Raw genomic sequence first — 19689 nt, forward strand, 5'->3', positions numbered from 1 at the left:
AAAAATAATTAATAATATGGAATACAATTAATTATTTTAAATCATTTTTCAAGAAATAAATAATAAAACTTATATTTTATTAATTTAAAAACAATAATAAAATATAAAGATTATATATTTTAACTATAAAACATTTTCGTTTATTAATTTCTGTAGTAATGTTAGTTTAAATGAAAATAGGATAAAAAGTAATAAAAGAAAAGAGAAGAGAGTAAAAGTATGTTTGATTTCTTTTTTAAATTTTATTTATTTATTTTTTTTAAATATAGTATAAATTTATATTATATTTAAAAATAAAAACAGAAAACTTTTTTTAAAAAAGAAATCAAACATATTTTAAGTTATTTGTTTTGGTGAAAATGAGAAATAAAAAAGAAAATGTGAGTTTAAATGAAGATACTTTCCTTTAAAGATGGAGAAAAATTAAAGAGAGAGTGTTGTGCTATTTTTTATTCTAATATTTTTATACAAAATAATTTTTTATTAAAAAAATCGTAAAATGCTTTAAGTTATCAAATTTTAAATTTTTTATTTATATCCATTAAAATAATGTATATATATATATATATACCTTTTTTTTCTATTTCATTCTTCGTCTAAATAAAATGTAAATGACAAAAAATATTTAGCTTTTTACCCAAATACAACGGTCGATGACCTCAAAAATAAACATATCAAATAATAATAATAATAATTTCACATTATTTAATATTTAATATTTAAAAATAGTTTTATCAGACTATTAATAATATATCTTGCTTCCTTTCCTTCTTTTTATACCTAATTAATACCCCATGAGAAAGTGTAAAATAATGAGTTGGTCACTGTTTCATGTCTCACCATTTTTGTCAAAGTCAATTTCTAAAACAAGTTTGAAATTAGAATAATTAAACTGAGAGGTGCTAACACATACCTAATCTTTAGGTGGTAGCATAATAGCAAGTTTATGTGAGGAGAGCATCTTAAGTCACACTTCACCTGAGCGTACAAAGACGTTGGAGAAGGTTAGGAGGGTCCATCTGCCTCACCAATTAATGCAAAGCAGCAACTTAATTCCCCTTCACATCTCTTGGGAATGGGACCCACTCTCAGTCACAATGCATTACTCCCTCTCATCCAAAAGCTGCGTTCTGTCCTTTTTCTCCTTTGCATCACTTAACGCATAACACTGCTCAGCTTCAAAACCGCTCTAAACTCAATTCATCACTCACTTTTACAACACTGAAGTGAATGAATGGCCACCCCGCACTCTGCTCTGCTTCTCTTTCATCTTCTTCTGATGCTCATTCTCCCATCTCCTTCTCTTCAACAGCCCAGCCACCAAAAAATGCACCCATTCGACCTCAACGCCCTTCTTTCCATAAAAACCACACTCACCGAACTCTCTCTCTCCAAACACTTCTTCTCCACATGGAACCTCACCGCACCCGATCCCTGCTCCTCCTTCGCCGGCGTCACCTGCTCTCTCAACCGAGTCTGCATCCTCTCCCTCGGCACCAACTCGCTCCCACTCGCAGGCTCACTTCCTTCCTCCATCGCCTCACTCACTGAGTTGACTCAGCTCATCCTCTACCCCGGAATCGTCACCGGTCCTATCCCTCCCCAACTCGCTCAACTCACCAAACTCCGAGTCATCTCCTTACCCAGCAACCGATTCACCGGAACAATCCCCTCCACTTTTTCCTCCCTCCAAAACCTTCACACTCTCGACCTGAGTCACAACCAACTCGCTGGGTCAATCCCGCCGAGTCTCACCGAGTTGCCTCAACTCAAGGTCCTCATCCTTGCTTCCAATTCCCTCACCGGCGCGTTACCGAGAACCATTTCCTCGCCGTTACTCCATTTCGACTTGAAGGACAACCAGCTCACGGGACCGTTACCGCCGTCACTGCCGTCATCGCTCCGTTACCTGTCGCTGTCACAGAACCGCATGTGGGGCCCTCTCACCAACGGGTTGAAGTCGCTCTCAGAGTTAGTGTTCCTCGACCTCAGCATGAACCGTTTTAGTGGGCCCATCCCGGCCCAATTGTTCTTCATGCCCGCGCTCTCCTCTCTCTTCCTGCAACGGAACAATCTCTCTGGTGGGCTTCCGAGAGGACCCAGGCCAGGGCCCATTGACAGCTACGGCGAAGGGTCCATCGTTGATCTGAGCCACAACGCGCTCAGTGGGGAACTGTCGACGGTGCTTGATGGAGTGGAGACCTTGTTTTTGAATAATAACCGTTTGATGGGGAGCGTGCCTGAGGCGTATGTCAAGAGCGTGTGCCGCGGCAGCACCAGAACATTGTATCTTCAGCATAACTACTTTACGGGGATACCGCTGCAAGGGGGAACGCCGTTGCCTGATACGGCGTCGTTGTGCTTGTCATACAACTGCATGGTCCCGCCGGCGACGCTGATGACGTGTCCGGCCAGCGCCGGCGGACAGATGTCGAGGCCGGAGGCGCAGTGTTCCGTGTTTAATCATGGTCGCAACAAAGATTAATTGGATCGATGCTATTAATATTAATGTATCATTATTGATTACACGTTTTTCTTTTTTTTTTTTTACTTTCGGTTTTGATTGATAGTGTAAGGTGTATGCCGTTGTTGAGCATAGTTGAGTGATGGAGCAAGAGTTTTGTTTCTTTTGTTTTTTAATTTCAATCTTTAATTTTGTGTATTATTATACTTGTATGAATGTTAATATTTTTTTAGAGACATTAATTATTGAGCTTTTTTTATATGAGTTTTAATTTTCCTTTTCATGCGATTAAATAATGCAAATCTTAATTATTATATATTTAAATTATAGATTTGTTAGAACAATATATTAATTGTATAAACAATTTGTCAACGTATCGTTCATAATTGAGAAGTAAGTAATCCCATGTCGGCGAAAAAAGAAAAATAGTCCTACTTTTACAAATGATGAAAAAAGGAAAATAGTTTTGTGATTTTTAAATAAATTTAATGTAACACTCTTATTTTATTGCTTTACTTTTAAAAGATGAAGCTAGATGGAGTATGTCAAGTGAGGTTTTTTAAATTAGGCATTCCAAGATATTTTGAGTTGGGTTTCTTTTTAAATGAGAATAAATAATATCATTTAATTCAATTGTCTTCTTGTTTAGGCAAAAAGTATTTGTTCAAGCAAAAAAGTAATAAAAAAAATATTTTCTATCTAATGTTTTTGTTTAAGCGAGAAGGGTCTCACCTAGGTAAGAATGATTCTTACTCAACAAAAATGAGAAAGTTTAAAAGGGTATTTAAGAAACTTTAAGTCTTAGAATTTATATTGTAATTCAAACATCTTTCTCTCTCATTTCTCATTTCTTTGTATTATCTCATTCTCTTTTTTGAAAGAAAACTTCCAAACTTTGAATCTCTTTCATATAGGAACTTGAATGCTTATTCCTTTTGATCTTAAGTAAGTTTTCTATAGTTTAGTTCTTCAATCTCATTTCTATTCTTTATTTTATCTTTTTATAAAAGTGTTCTACTTTGTAATGCATAAAAGAACTAATCATGCAATTCTCATCTTTCTTAAAAGACATGTAATAACTATTATAATTACTATTACTATTATTATTCACTATTTTCACTAGTACAATTATCACGATCTACCACTATTATCTAAAGAACATTATTACTAGTTAAGGACAATTACCACTAGTGCTTGTACTTTCATCATAGTAATTGCTACAACTATTATTACTATCACTGTTAATGATCTATGTTGTCACTATCATAACTACTACAACTATAACAATCATCACTATTGTAGTTACTACCATTATTGTTGTCAATATCATGTCGCTCTTATCTTTTATCATTATTAACTATTGTCACTAATATAATCATCACTAGCCCCCACCATGAGCTAAGGACCATTATGACTGACACTACAAGTAGTCTTTGTTGCCACCATCATCACTACTACCACCATAATAATCATCATTGTTATAGTCATTATGGTAATTATTGTCACTATCACAATTATCATCCTTGTCATTATTATAACTATTGTTGCTACCAATACTATCACCATTGTCACATTATTATTACTAGTATTAACATAATCGTTACCATCATCATATCTATTGCCACTACTGTCACTATCATTATTTTGATTGCCATAAATTCACATGGCTATCGGTGTCACTTCTGTCTCTCTTGCCCCTTATCACTGCCATCATTCAAACATCAATCAAAATTAAATTGAGAAATAGAAAAAAACGAGCATAATTTGATTTTAAGATTTATTTTTAAAAATTAAAAATTAAAAATCATAAAACTAAAAAGTAGCTTCAGTTTTTTAAAATTCAAAACTTAAAACTTAATATCATAATAAATGGTGCTAAGTAAGTTATAGTTTATATCATTCTCACAATGCACATTTTGAATTTTTTTTTCCACCATCTTCTTTTTATTTAAACTAGAAAAGTGCTAGAAATATAGTCTTTTACACACTTTTTTTAATGTACTGCTAGTTATTAACTAAAATTTATTAAAAATTATAAAAATATAAGATAAAAATATTCAATTAAGAATGAAAAAGAGTAAGACTCATGTAATTTTTATAATTTTTAATAAATTTTAATTAATAACTAGGAATGTGTTGCTAGCATTTTTTTAAATTATTAGACTTAATTTTTGTAATTAAGTTCATAATTAAAAGTCTAAACTTAATTATTTGTATACATGCATGTATCAATAAAAGTAATTTTTTTTATTAGAAGTGCCCCCATAACATTTTTTTCCTTATTTTTTATATTAATTCACTTAAATTACTACTTTATTTATTTATTTTTTACCAACTTTTTATTTTTTCCTTATATGTATAAAGAAACTGAACAGCCGGGAAAAGAAAATAAAGCAACAATCATGTGAAAAACAACAATCATACAGGAGGAGGAGGGAAGTCCCTTTGAACATCCTCTATAGTTAGTCTAGCAAGTAGAAATGGAATATTTGACTACATTTGACATAGTTTTACAGAAATAAGAGACCTTATCAAAATTTCTCTAAAAATAGAAAAGTATATATTATTTTTAATTTATAAGATAAGTTTTATTTATTTTTATATTATTTTTTTATAAGAACTTTTTTAAGAGTTTATTCAGACAAGGCCTTATTGTATTTCTAAGATTTTATAGTTATCTATATTAAAATTTTCAAAACTTGTAATTTAAATTTATTTATTTAGTTATATTTTTATTTTTATAGTTACCTTTACTACAACATTTATAAAATAATAAAAATAAAAGCTAATTTTATCATTTCTATTCGTAGATCTTTAATAAATAAAAAGTTACTTTAGTGTAATGACAATTTAGTACTCATTTTATTTACATATAAATTTATCCTCATAATCTATTAGAAAAATAAATAATTAAAGTGAGTCTAAACTCGTACACTTTTCAATTAAAATATTTTAATATTAATTTCTATGTATATAGGTAATATATTGAAACTTTATTTACACTAATCATATTATCAAGAAAACTTAAAACTTTTTATACATAACATTTTTACTAAATTTAGGACATACCACTAACGTAATTTTTTCTATATTAAATAGAATAATAAAAATGTGAATGGTGTAACATAAAAATAGTAAAGTCAATTTGGGTCTTAGAATATAATTAAACTTAAAATAATAACAATGGTTTTTATAAATATATCAATAAATTAAATATAATGTAAAAATAATTTTATTTTATTTGAATTGACCTAATTATGATAAGCGATTTAATCACTTAATTTTAATAAATCTAATTTATAATTTTTTTTTTAAAATCACACTATAAAAGAACAAATACTTGAGTTTGATAATTTTAATTAATTATTTTTAAATATTATATTTATAAAATTTAATTGGATAAATATTAATATACTTCTTAAATGATATGATTCTAAGAATAAAATATTGTATATGTTGTGAATTTAAAAATATTGTTAGATGCTTCAACAATGTGGAAATAATGTTAATTTTGCTAATACTTTAAAATTAAATGAACAAAGAAAATTATTTTAATATTCCTTGTATGAGATTAAAATTTAAAAATTTATTGAAATTAATCATTCATATTATTATTTAATCTTTTTATAACTTGTTTTATTTTGATTTATAATTACTGAATTAAATGATCGATTTTTTCTCATTTGGGACCTATTTGATAACATAAGATTTAAAATATGTAAATTTAATTTAATTTAATTTTTAAGGTTCTAAATAAATAGTATAGTATTTATTTTTCCAAATAAATCAGGGCCGTGTTTAAATTTTTTTAGGGTTTAAATAAAATTATTAGAATAAATTAATATAATATCAATCATCAATTCTTATATTATTTTTTAACTTTTAAAATTTAAAATATTGAGTAATTTTTATAATAAGAAATTATAAATTTTTTAATACTAATAATGACTATTATTGTGAAAGAAAAATTAAATTATCTTTTTAATAAACTTTCAAATAAGCAATAAAATATCTTAATTAACTAATATTTTAGAAGTATTTTTGAAAGAGGATTTTTAGAAAAGGAAAGGAGAAAGTGATATATTTTGTAATTTTTAATTTAAAAATTAATATCATTTATAATAATAAATACATAATTAATATCTTAAATTTATATTAATATACTAATTTATATATTTTATTTTAAAAATATAAAATTTAAATTATTTAAAATAAAAAATTTGTCCCCTCATATCCTTTACTTAAACAAACTTGAAAGACTTAGAAAATTTAATTACTCATTTTAGTTGGATACAGAGTGCACTCATGTAAGCTCTTTAACCATTTCAACTAATAGTAATTTAAAATATTTTGATTATAACTAAATATTTTATTTTAAAACTGATAATAATTACCTTTCATAGGTAATTTCGGCCACTTAATTACCAATTTTAATTAGATATAAAGTGAACTCATGTCATGCAAGGATGTAGAACTCAGGAAGCTAATTCTTGTGCCGTTTCATCCATCGTTGGTGACGAGTTTCTATTCTTTCTAAATTGTATAGATCCAAGCAATATGCATTTGTTTAAGGTCATATTTTATTTTTGAGACCAAAGTAATTAGTGGCTAATTCAATCATTAAATTTTAATTTTTGTAATTTACCAACTGAATTGATTACCATATTTTTATATCGAACAATTAGAAAGAGAAAAGAAAAAAGTTTATTCAAACAAATTTTGTTTGAGTTTTTTCCTTCTCCCTTTTTAATTTCCTTAATTTGAAGAATTTTTTACTGAACCTCTTTCCTTCTCTCTTTCCCACTCTTTGCTTGCCCTTCAAACCATTTCTTCTATTTACATGATTTGCTATTGGAAGCATGCGAAACTTGAAAAAGACGACAACTCCATGTGCTTCAAAATTCAAACAGAAGCACCTTAAAAGAGCATACTTTTATATCATTACTACCTCCTTCCTTGGCTGCCACCACAATAATCGTTAAACTGAATTCGTAGTTTTGAAGTCTATGTCACGACTTGGTCCATCTCGCAGCTAAAAGATGGTGCCTATGTGTATATATATTACAACACAATATGTAATTACGAAAAATGTTATGTGCTTTAAATGATGAGAAATAAGGGACTTCAGCCTCAACGAAAGTTCAAAGTGCTGATTATCATTAGTGAAGGACTACCAACAGATTTCAAATCCACAAACTTTGGGTCAACACCTTTTACAATTTCAATGTTAATAAACTCAATAGTTAAGGCTAAAGGAAATACTAACCAGTATCTTTAAAAATTATAGCAATGTGTTTATCTTTTAATTTCCAATACTGTCTAATGTAAATTTTAATAAAAATTGTTGCCTTAAATAGTATTAATAAAATACTAGTTAACAAAATCCTAATGTTAATTGCAATTTTCTATACTTATATATATGTGGAATGGTTTCCTATTTCATCACTTGCTATCTTATGATACTCTTTTAAGTTAATCATGTTCCAACAATTTCAATCTCGTTGATCTTTACTAAATCAAGGCAGATTAAAAGTTTTGATTGTTTTGGTAAAAACAAAACAAAAGGATTGAGAAAAGGAAAATCATTCATCTTTCAGAGACAATAATTTGTGTTGGACCACTGTCAACTGATCCTTGCACTTGATTATACCCACGCGAGAACTTTAGGGTTCTTCTAGATATCATGAAAAGTGAAAGCAAGAGTTATTAAATTTATACAAATAAAGTAGCCATAATTTAACCAAAAACTAAGCCACATTTCCCATAGTAACCAAACTATATTTAAGCCTTCCTTTGTGAAGTTGAAAATCTGGCTGTCACACTAATTACTGATTACATAGTCCTCAATAAATGACACAACTACTTGATTGACAAAGGTGTCACCATTCAATCTTCTATTTTGGTTCTTTTCACCAAATTTCAAATTTCGGTGCTTTATTCTTTTTTCTTTTCGTTCTCTTGGCTTTCAATAAATTTCAGTTGTACGACTTGATATCATAGAAGACAATGTTGAGTCTAGCCTTTTCAAATTAGTCAAGTCAGAAAAATATAAAACAAGGAAATACTTGGCCACATGGGAAAAGACATTGCTAAGGTATTGATTTGGAGTAACTTAGGGGCTGTTTGTTTCCCCCTTCTTAAAAAGAGTTTTCAGTTTTTAAAATTTAAAAACTTCAAAATTTGTTTGTTAATTTAAATTTTAAAAATTATTTTGAAAAACAAGTTTTTATTTTCAATTTTTAAAACTAAAATATAGAACAACTTCTAAAGTGTTTTTGTTTTTAAATTTTGATTTCTCTTTTTAAATTTTGCAAGATGCGAAAAATTTATTTCTCATTAATGACATTTTTGTAAATAAATTAATTAAATAAAAAAAATAAATGAAGTGGGTTAAAATTTCACAACATTCTCACATCTCCCTACGCTACACTAGCAACCTTTCAGCATCTTCACGTCTTCCTGGCTCGCACTAGCAACTTTACGACTTTGTTTTAATAATTTTTTATTTTTATATTTTCTTTTAAATATAAAAATATATTGAATTAAATAAAAAAAAATACTAAAATTAAATATCAAATATATATATGTAAATAAAATCAAACACATTTTCTTTTTTTAGTTTTTGAAAATAAATTTATCAAACAAGTTTTCTTATTTTCTCATCTTAAAAATAGTTTTAAAAATTAAACTACCAAAAAAATTTTATTTTCATTCTCTTCTTATAAATAGTTCTATAAAATTGTTTTAAAATGTAATTTTTAAAAACTGAAAAGCAAAACTAAATCAAACAAACTCTTAGGGTTTAGTATTTTCTATTGCTAAGGAAATACTCATAATTTGTTATTTTTTTCAACTAGATCCAAGTTTTCCTACCCAACAAGAGTCTACACTTTATACATGTTCATTGTAAGTTATTGCAATTGGGGTAACACCTATTGTCATTGGTGTCTAGAATCTTTTGCAATTATATATGCTGACATACCATGAAGTTCTGCTTTCATACATTGGATGTATGTTACTCATATGAGCCTTATATAACTAACAAATGTTTTCTCGTGAGGTATTAATCTATTTTTCTTGTTATGCATTTGGTGGACAAGTATACCCGTCGAGAAATAATAAAGAGTTCTTAAATTAAGTTTCTGAATTATTATTTTACAATGATTGCTTTTCAATTACTAAGAAGTTTTTAATTCAATTGTTTGAACTTAAAGGATATGAGATTAATTAAAATAAAAATTTATAAAATCAATTATCAAATTAAGAATAAAGAATATGATGCACGTCTTGGTTGAACTTATCAAAGAAAAACTTAGGGTATATGAGTTTTCTCATTAAATTCTTTATGTTATTTTTCTGTTTAATTATAAATTCTATTTCATTGTGACTACCAATCATTCATACAATTACTATTAATACCCAATAGTCATATAATATTAATATCTTTTCTCTAAACTAACATCTACAATGGTCATACAAGATATTAATTCAAAAAAACATACAACATTTATGAACTTGTTAATTTAATAATGATCGAAAGAGAAAAATTAATTTAGACTACCTAATCCTTTGTCTCATTTTATTCTATAAATCTATTAATTAATGAAGGTAAGGTCGCCTAACAATATAATTAATTAGGATTATACAATTGTGCGCAATATGATAAGCACTAACCATATACAGAAATTAAACATAGATGCAAACTTCAAAATCCCATAAATTCATGAACAATAATTCCTATAGTCCTAGCTATGGACGTAGTTACTCATGCTAAAGAAAATAACTAAAATAATCATAAACAAAACCACATAGAAAAACAAATTAGAGTATAAGATGAGTTCTCGATCTTCAAGTACGATCACTCGAAGCTCTAAGTCTAGCTAAGAGTATACTAAAGATCTCGTGTAAGACAAATGAGTTCAATGGTGTATCAAAGGTCAGGGTGTAGAATAGGATGCCTGAGGTCTCTCTTTTATAGGGTTTGAAAACCCTAAAAAATTTTCATAATTAAGCTTTGTGCAGATGAGCACAGCTGTGCAAGGCTCTAAGTACGACCGTACATGGACTCGAAGGACTCTCATGCTTGTTGAAAAGGTCTGAACATGCTGACTGCTGGGAAGCTCTGATTTTTCATCAATTTGGGCTTAAAAGCACCCAAAATTCACTTTGTCTTCTTTATACTAAAATGCATAATTAACATATAAATCAACGTAAAACTCAAATAAAATAAAGGCTAAACATACATATATGGGCTGTAAAAAAAGGCCTAAATACAGACTTATCAACTCTTCTATCCTTATCTTTTTGCTTGTCCTCAAGCAAAGTGCTGGTTAAAAGAATAATATAATAACTTGAAACACACTACCACAACAAGGAACCTAAGATAATAAGATAAAAAGAGCAAAAAGAGTAATATCACTAAGCATAAGTAATCAAGAGGTTTCCCAATTTGAATCTTATATTCCCTAACTTTTCACTCAAATATCAAACTAAGATACTCTACTTTCCTCTTTTACTAAGTGTTTAGGGATAAAATGACATCACTCAGTTCCTCTAAAGAAAAGTGTACTTCTATAGGCTTGACTATAAACTGACTCTTCACTAATAAATTAAATGCAAGTAAAAATCATAAGATCTTCTTCAGGTTGTAATGTGGCTAAAGGGTTATAATAATTGAGGTGAGATAAATGAAAGAAAGGAATATACAAAGAGGTAATAAATTATAAAAATTACAAACATTCCCTAAGTTTACAAATGAAGCACTTGAAGTAATTTTTATATTTTTATATACAATCAATATCTTTACTCCTCTCTCCTTCATTCATACATAACCATTTTACTTTTCTTTTTTCTATTTTTCATTTTTTTTCATACTTTCTTTCTTTTTGCACATGAGATATGGAGGAGAATTTATCAAATAATTCAACAACTCAGTTGCTCCATTCATAAACTCAAGGTCATAAAAATATTTTATAAATTTAATGCAAGGGACCAAGAAAATCAATAAGGCTCAAAGTGGGCAACTAGTTGTATCTTTATCTCAAACATGTTGAAGACCAAGAATAAAAATCTTATTATGCCTCAATCATATTAAAACATGCAATAAAAAAGAGTAGTATCAAGTCGATTACAAGTAAGGTTCTAGAGCACAAATCCTAAGGAGATAATCACACAAAATAATAAGGAAATGAGTACAATTAATTAAATTAGGATAAATATCCCTTTTAAGGCTCAAAACTCACATTTGTTGGTTCAAGTTTAATGTAGAGCAAAAAAGTAAGAAACTTAGCTAATTATTAGTTTTCAAATAAAAATATAATACCAATAATAATCACTTAACATGCTCTTCTATTTGAAAAAATTGGGTTCCATGAGAAAAAAAAGTTTCAAATTATCATAAAAAAATGGCACAGACACTTTACTTAAGAACATGCAATAACAATCATATGATTGGGAGCCACTTCCCTGTATATAAAGCAAAACATTATTCTCAATGTTTGAAAAAAAAATTATATGCATGCAAAGAGGACAATTAAAAATAGAGAGGAAGGAAATTTCCTAATAAGTCTGAGCATAATAACTTCTGGTAGAGAAGCATGACCATGCTAAAACCTTAAGCATGCTCATGCTTATAATATAGAGCTTTCTTTCACAACTGCGACTAAATGCATGGCCGTGCATGTGCTGAATACATGCTTTTGGATCAAAGCTCAAAGTGTGTGCATAAGAATGATCAACTCAGCTCTTCTGAGCTTCTAATATGCTTATTCTGCATACTAAAAAAAAATAGAAATAAATAAATAAATAGACAAAAAAAATCAAAATAAATGAAAGGAATAAAAAAATAATAATAAAAGACATAGATTACCTCCTGGGAGCGCTTATTTAATATCACGAACCTGTCGTTCCTATTAGATCAAGGTGGGAAGAAGATATGAGTCTCAGATGATATTCCTTGGATGTGTAGTTGTCTTTCCAACAACTTCACCTCTCTTTGGCTGTGTTAGTTCAGAGAGAAATGAGAGAAAATGAAACTTGGATTGTAATGCAAGTTTTCTGGGTGGATAGTTGTGAGTCTGCTTCCCACCTAGGTGAGAGGATAATTTGAGCAACTCTATCCTATCTTGTTTAAGAAAAAATACTCTGGAATCTCCTAGTTCAGAACGCTCAATCTCGTTTGAGTGAGACTCCTTATAACATGCATTACTCAAAATTTCAAATTAAAACACAAATCAACCATAATTAATAACAACCAGACAATTAAAAAAATAGTGTTATAACTTTCTCACCCTTATTTATATTGAAAAAAAATTAAAAACTTCACTTTTGATTCAATTATTAATGACTTTAAGCATTTGAAAAAAATTGCAAAATAATACTTTATGCAAAGATAAATTTTATATTATAATTTACACTTATTTTTATATCAATTTTTTTTTTTATATTTCATTTTACCCTTACTTATATATAGTAATTAGATAACCTATTGAGTATATCACTTAATGTTTTAACCTTCTTTGAGTATAAAAAAGAATTTGGTCAAGTTCTGCTATTGCATAATATTATACATTAAATATCTAATATTATATAATTTCAATAAGTTAAAAAATATATTTTTATTTCATTAAAGGAAGTTTGTCTTGTTTACATCCTTTCATTTTGCCTTCTCTATGTCTCTTGATGGTGTTGGATGGTATGTGTTATGTTCCTGTTTGGGAAACACTAATCTTCTAACCTTTGTCTGGGTAGGATGACGTCCTTCTGTACGTAGATGACATGGGGAGGGTACCTGCAAAAGGCACTCCGATGTTGAAGTCAAATCTCGGTTCTGAGCAGTAAATACTATTTTAGTAATTAAAAGTCAATCAATTACTTGTACTTCCTATCTTTCTTTTATAGGCATTGTTATGGGCTAATGAGCTTGCTGAATCAGACTTAGTTTTTGCCCTTTAATTAAAGTAAGTAATATTTTGATTATTACCCTCAATTGGGTTAATTACCTCCTAATCTGACAAGGGGTGTTCGGTTATATTAGGTCGAAGGGGTACTCAATTACCTTTTCCTACGAGTAGGACCGAGTAAGACCATATCCAATACACTAGTCCCCTAAGCCCGAAGAGGTACGAAGTGAGGGCTTAATAACAATGATACAAACACCAAGGGTATGTAGGTGAGGAAGTACTCAATTTTAAGAGAAAGTAGGTATACCGAGAAGGTACTAGGTTTCTCAAGTGGCCAGTATATAAAGAAAGTATTCAGTTTAAGGGAAGGCCAGTAAACCGAGAGGGTATTCGGTTTAACAAAAAAGGTGAATAGGCCGAGGGGTGTAATCATGAAGAAAATTATAAGGTCAAAAATAAAATAGAAAATAAAATAGTAAATAATTAAATAAAGATTTTGGTTATATCAGGGTTCGTGGCCTTTAGGGTTTCAATTTTTAGGGTTTCCACGTAGTGTGTGTCTAAAATGAAAGGGTGCCTGATCTGAGCCATAGATCTGGAAAAGATCTGACGATCCAGAGGGAGTGCGACCTTTCACTTTCCCGACACCATGTACTGTATAAATACGTGGTGGTCCAGGCTTCAATTTGTCACTTTTGTTCTGAACCGAGAGGCATACTACTGCTCTAAACCGAGAGGGTATTGGGGTGTTTGCTTGCCAAGAGCTTTCTTCTTTTCCTCTGAACCGACTACTATAATAAGGTACGCTTTAGTCATTCATTTATTTTTTCCTTAGTCTGCAATGACCGAATCCTTAGAGTGGGAGGACTCTTTATCTGATTCGTCGGGGCCGAACACTGTTGAGGTTAATAGCATTAGAAGAACCGAAGAGGGTGAGGTTTCTTCAAGACCGAGTAGGGCAGATGATGAAGTAGAACGGGTAGTTAGGGAAGGCAGTGTTGGTGTCGAACCATCGGGTGCGGCCGACGACTCTAAATCTACTCAGTCGTTACTGAATGCCAGCCCCCCTAGAGAAAGACCAGTATTCTCTTCTTGTACAGTTCCTGGATACGAGTGGCTCCATGGGGAGGTGGCCGCCTACTTCTCTCGCTTTCAAAGGAACTGAGACCTTCAATCTTTTGTAAATCACTGCGATATTTTATTATGGGAGTTTTCTACTCCCTATCCAATAACGATTGACACTTACTAAGGGAACGACTCCTGCAATCCTGATCTAGTGTTCCTAGGAGGTGTTAGAATGGCCGACACCTTCTTAGTATATGAGTACATGTTTAGGGAATTAGGTATAAAGTTACCCTTTGACAACTTCCAAATGGGAGTGTTGAAGGTTTTAAATGTAGCGCCGACACAACTTCATCCGAATGGGTGGCGGCTATACAAGCCTTTAGAATCTTATGTAAATTTCATTACATAGAACCTAGTGTAGGTTTATTTCTTCATTTCTTTTGTACTCGTCCTTTAGATTTAGTAAGGTGGGTATCCTTAATAAGGCAACCTGAATTGCCATTATTCAAGCTTTATACTTCATCTTTCAAGGGTTTTAAGACCGGTTACTTCAAGGTAACCGTGCACTTTGTAGGTAGAAATTACTTTTTTGATAGCGAAGATAACACACTTTTTCCCCTTCCACTGGACTCGGGTACCTCGTCGGTATGACATTTTACCCGAGGACATGTTATCGGCTATCGAGGTGTCAGCCTTGGAATACTTAAAGTCTCTTCCCAGAGAGCTTTCTGCCCGAGCTCTCATTCTCTTACAGAAGTCCCCTCATCCACGTCTGGACATGGATGGTATGGTTCGTTTTTATAGTTTGTTATATTTTTGAATCAAATTGTATTGATTTGACTCTATGTTTTTGTTGTAGGTTTAATGGCGTAGAAAGGGGTAAACATGTCGACCTACCATCATGGTCTAAGAAGGCGGACTCCAGGTGATACACCAGTTGAAGATCACCGACACCCCCCTTGACCATGTTCCCGAGGTAACTGAGCCACGTCCTCCACCCCAAGACCTTGTCCTTGCAGAAGAGCAACTGAAGAAGTGAAAGGAGAAGGGCAAGGAGAAAGCAGGGGAGAAGGAGAAGAAACGGAAACACTCCCAGTCGGTCCAGCTGACTAGTGCTGATGGGGCACGAAAGCAAGCCTGAGTTGCTGGGACGGCTGGGGCGAGTAGCTCTTCAAACTCCATGATTCCCCCAGCGGTTCTATCCGACTCCTTCCTAGCCGACGGGGTTTGGGCTGGATGAGTGGTTGCCCCCAATTTAGTCTCTGATTTGGACAGGGACATTGTCAACAATTTAAACCACAAGTCTTTGTGGCAATGCTATGCCGAGCTTCAAGCCCGAGCCATGGTGATGCTCCGAAGGCTGGCGTTGGAATCCCTGTTGGAGTTGGAGAAGGTTCAAAGGGCTATGCAAGAGAGTAAAGAGATCCAAGCTGCCCTTGCCTAGACCAACAAGGCTCTGGAGATCAAGGTCGCTCAACTTAAAGAACATTACAGTATAACAGAGCGTCGGCTTCAGAGCACCGAGCAGCTCTAAGGGCTAAGGAGGCCGAGATGAAGGAGGCTTTAAGGGAAAAGTCATTGGAGATAGAGGAAGCTCTCAGAGCTAAATCCTGCAAAATGGAAGAGGCCTTGGCTCTTGAAAGGCAGAAAACGAAGGTTGAAATAAAGACATTTTCTAACAAATTAGCAGCCAATTTCCCTTCTCGTCGGTCCCGATGTGCTTCCCCTGTTACTCACCATACCAGGTCATCAACATAGAATTTTTTTGGATTAATTTTTGAATTGAACTTCCTTGCCATTATCCTTTTGCTAGCTTCGGCCACTATCGCTGCTTGACCACGTACTTCATCCAATAAATCTAGGTTGACGGCAAGGGATTCACCGTTTGCCGATTCCTCAAATTGTTGTCTTCAAAATGATGGCTCTCCAATCTCGACCGGCACCATGGCATCAATACCATAGGTCAACCAAAAAGGCATTTCTTTTGTGATTGTTTGTGGCGTACACCAATAAGCCCATAAGATCTCGGGCAACTTTTCTGCCTATTCTCCTTTTGCCAAATCTAATCGTCTCTTAAGTTCATGTAGGACGACCTTATTCGCAACCTCGGCCTGTCCATTGGATTGAGGATGTTTAACAGATGTAACCTTGTGTTTGATGTGCAACCCTTCCAAGAATTCGTTGAATTGCCAGTCTGTGAATTGTAGCCCATTGTCTGTGATCAGGGCATGAAGGAGACCGAATCGTGTGATAATATTTTTTCAGGTGAACTTTTGTACATTGTTAGCCGTGATGGTGGCGAGTGGCTCTGCTTCAATCCATTTAGTAAAGTAATCCACGACGATAATCAGGAATTTACACTGTCCTTTTGCTAGGGGAAAAGGACCGAGAAGGTCCATTCCCCAAATGGCAAAGGGCCGAGAACACTGATGGGATGAAGGGTGTTGGCATGTTGGTGTATGTGAGGACTATGTTGTTGACAGGGAATACATTTCCTTACAAAGATGTCGCAGTCTTTGGATAGTGTCGGCCAAAAGTATCCGGCTCTCAGAATCTTAGTTGCCATGGTTCGTCCACCCGAGTGGGTACCACAAATGCCTTCATGAATTTCTCTCATTACATAACTGGCGTGATCCTCATCAAAACATTTCAACATGGGTGTTGAAATTCCTCTTTTATATAGTTCTTTACCAGGAATGGTGTACTTAGCTGCTTGCATTCTTATTTTCCTAGCCGAGGCCGGATCATTTGGCAGGTTACTGTCGGTAAGATACTGGACAATTGAGGTCATCCAATTCTGAGGCATATTTTCTATGTCCATACACTTGTTTAGAAATGCTGGGTTTATTGATCTCCTGATGAATCATGCTTTGCAATTGCTCCGGTTTCCTTTGGCTAGCTAGCCTAGCAAGCTTATCAGCTTGTTTATTCATGGTCCTCGGTGTGTAACGAACATGAACCTCATCAAATTCCTCTTCCATATTCTTGAATTCTTGGTAGTATTGGAGCATAACCGAGTCTTTCACCTGAAAAGTTCCATTGACCTGTTCGGCCACTACCTTAGAATCACTCCAACAAGTGATGCATTTGACTCCAATTTCTTTTGCCAGCTTAAGCCCGGCTAGCAGTGCCTCATATTCGGACTAATTATTAGATGCTTTGAATCCAAACCGAATGAACTGTTCAATCATTACGGTGTTCGGTCCTTCTAGTCTAATTCCTGCGCCACAACCTTGTCGGTTTGACGATCCATCTACATGCAGGTTCCACATCTCTGTGCTAGTCTGCCTCTGGGTGGTGAACTCATTGACGAAATCTGCAAGCACCTGAGCTTTAAAAGGGCACCGGTTTTCAAAGTGGATATCAAATTGGGATAGCTCGATTGTGTAACGCCCCGAGTTTTGTATTACTAATTAATCGTATATTTGTTATATATATATATTGTGTGTGTGTTTGTATATTGGTGGTGGCTTGGTGTAAATGTGAATAAGTGTGGGTGCGATGATGTGTGTATATGTGCATATAAGCCTGTATGCATTGGATTATGGCTGAAAATGGGACTGGGAGAAATAGGTTAAGTCCTGGTGCAGGGCAATCTCGCTGTAGTGAGAGTTCCCTTGGAGGAAGGCTTGCGACTGTCGCCTTCTCGCTGTAGCGAGAGACGTCTCGCTATAGCGACAGAGCGACAGTTTAGGGTGCATTTCTGGATACAGTCTCGCTGTAGCGAGAGGTTCTCACTGCAGCGAGATTCTGCAGAAACCAAAGTGCAATTTTCTCTATTTTTTGCTGTAGCGAGAGGGTGTGTTGCTGCAGCGAGGTCCCCTCACTGCAGCGAGAATATCTCGCTATAGCGAGAGTGTCGCGATCAGAGGGGTATTTGAAGGGTTAGGGTTCGAGGATAGGGTTATTTTTCGTGATTTCCCTCTCTCTCCTTCCACTATTCCCTCCACCCAGCCTATTTCGACCGTTTGGGACCCCTCCAAGACTGATTGGAAGCTAGATTGAGGATTGGGGGAGTGTTTAGAGCTCTTGGAGGTAAGTTCTAAGGTTAGGGTTTCAGTTTTCGTCCCTCTCCTTCATTTTCCAAGGTTTTCCCTAAGTTTCCTTGGGATTTCTGTGTGTTTTAGGGACAAAATCCGTGTAAGGAGGCGATTCCATCAACGTTTCGTGTCGGGTTTTCGTTTTTGAGGTAAGGGGAGTACTTTACTCTAGTTATCTTTGTTAGGAATGAGTTTATTTGAATGAATATAGTAATGTGATAGAAATATAGGATGAGGTTATGTGTATTGATGAATTGTACGAATTGGGTTGAGTCCGGAGGTGCCCGACCACTAGCATATTGTGTGAAATTGAGTGATGTGCTTGTGTTAGTTGCCATTGGATGCAAGGAAATGATGTGTGTATGATAGAAATGTGATTGTGAATAAGTTGAGCATAATGTATGACGATTGCGATGAAATGGTTGGTTGTAATATGAATGAAATTGTGTCAACATGCCCTTGATTGCAATTTGAATAATGTGAATGGTTGAAAATGAGTGTGGATGGCATGTTGAATGAATGATGATGTGTTTGGGTGTTGGAACTATGAATGGTTTAGAGATACACTGGGGTGTGGAAGATGGGGGCGGTAGTAATACCTTGGGGAAGAGAGGGTAGTGGTGACACCAACAGTGAGCGTGGGTGCACCACAGGCCACACACTCTCCTCCTGACTTGGCCTCTGACTAACACCTTTGCCTGAGGGGCTCAATACCACACATGTTGTATCCGTAGAGCAGGAGCTATTCGGGCGACCATCCATAGCATAACTAAGTAAGTCCTTGAGGTTGAGGGCGTCAGGAATCTGTTATCACAGTGCCACGGTGAGCGTGACTGCGTGCAGTGAGCGCATGTGTGTTTGTGTAAATACATGTATTTGTAATTGGTTGTCAGTGCAATGAGCGCACCTGCCTGTGATTGATGTGTGTGCCTTGAGTGAGTTAGTTCAGGTAAGTCTTATGCTTATTTGTGTGCTTGTGCTAGAGTAGAGGACTCACCCTTACACTTATTTTTTAGGTAACTAAGACGATCAGCACTGGGCCCCCTGAAGGCAGGATGGATGACACTGCTATAGGACTTAGAAGTTATTTTGGAAATTTTCATGTATATTTGAGTCCTGTAGCAAGCTATGAAACAAACTTGTAATCATTTTCTTTAAGAACCACTTTATGAAATTGAGTTTTTGAACTACTATTGAATGAAAACCTCTATTTTGTTAA

At 33.4% G+C, this 19689-nt stretch overlaps 1 protein-coding gene across 1 annotated transcript; it reads left to right on the forward strand.

Annotated features, from left to right (window-relative positions):
- The first annotated feature begins 1197 nt into the window (after nucleotides 1-1197).
- On the forward strand, nucleotides 1198-2485 carry LOC113857825 (leucine-rich repeat receptor-like serine/threonine-protein kinase BAM2). Its single transcript, XM_027490054.1, has one exon. The coding sequence runs from the start codon at nucleotides 1235-1237 to the stop codon at nucleotides 2483-2485; it is 1251 nt and encodes a 416-aa protein (XP_027345855.1). The 5' UTR covers nucleotides 1198-1234.
- Nucleotides 2486-19689: the final 17204 nt, after the last annotated feature.

This window comes from Abrus precatorius, unplaced genomic scaffold (assembly GCF_003935025.1).
Source record: "Abrus precatorius isolate BTA unplaced genomic scaffold, Abrus_2018 Scaffold1, whole genome shotgun sequence".
Taxonomy (NCBI): domain Eukaryota; kingdom Viridiplantae; phylum Streptophyta; class Magnoliopsida; order Fabales; family Fabaceae; genus Abrus; species Abrus precatorius.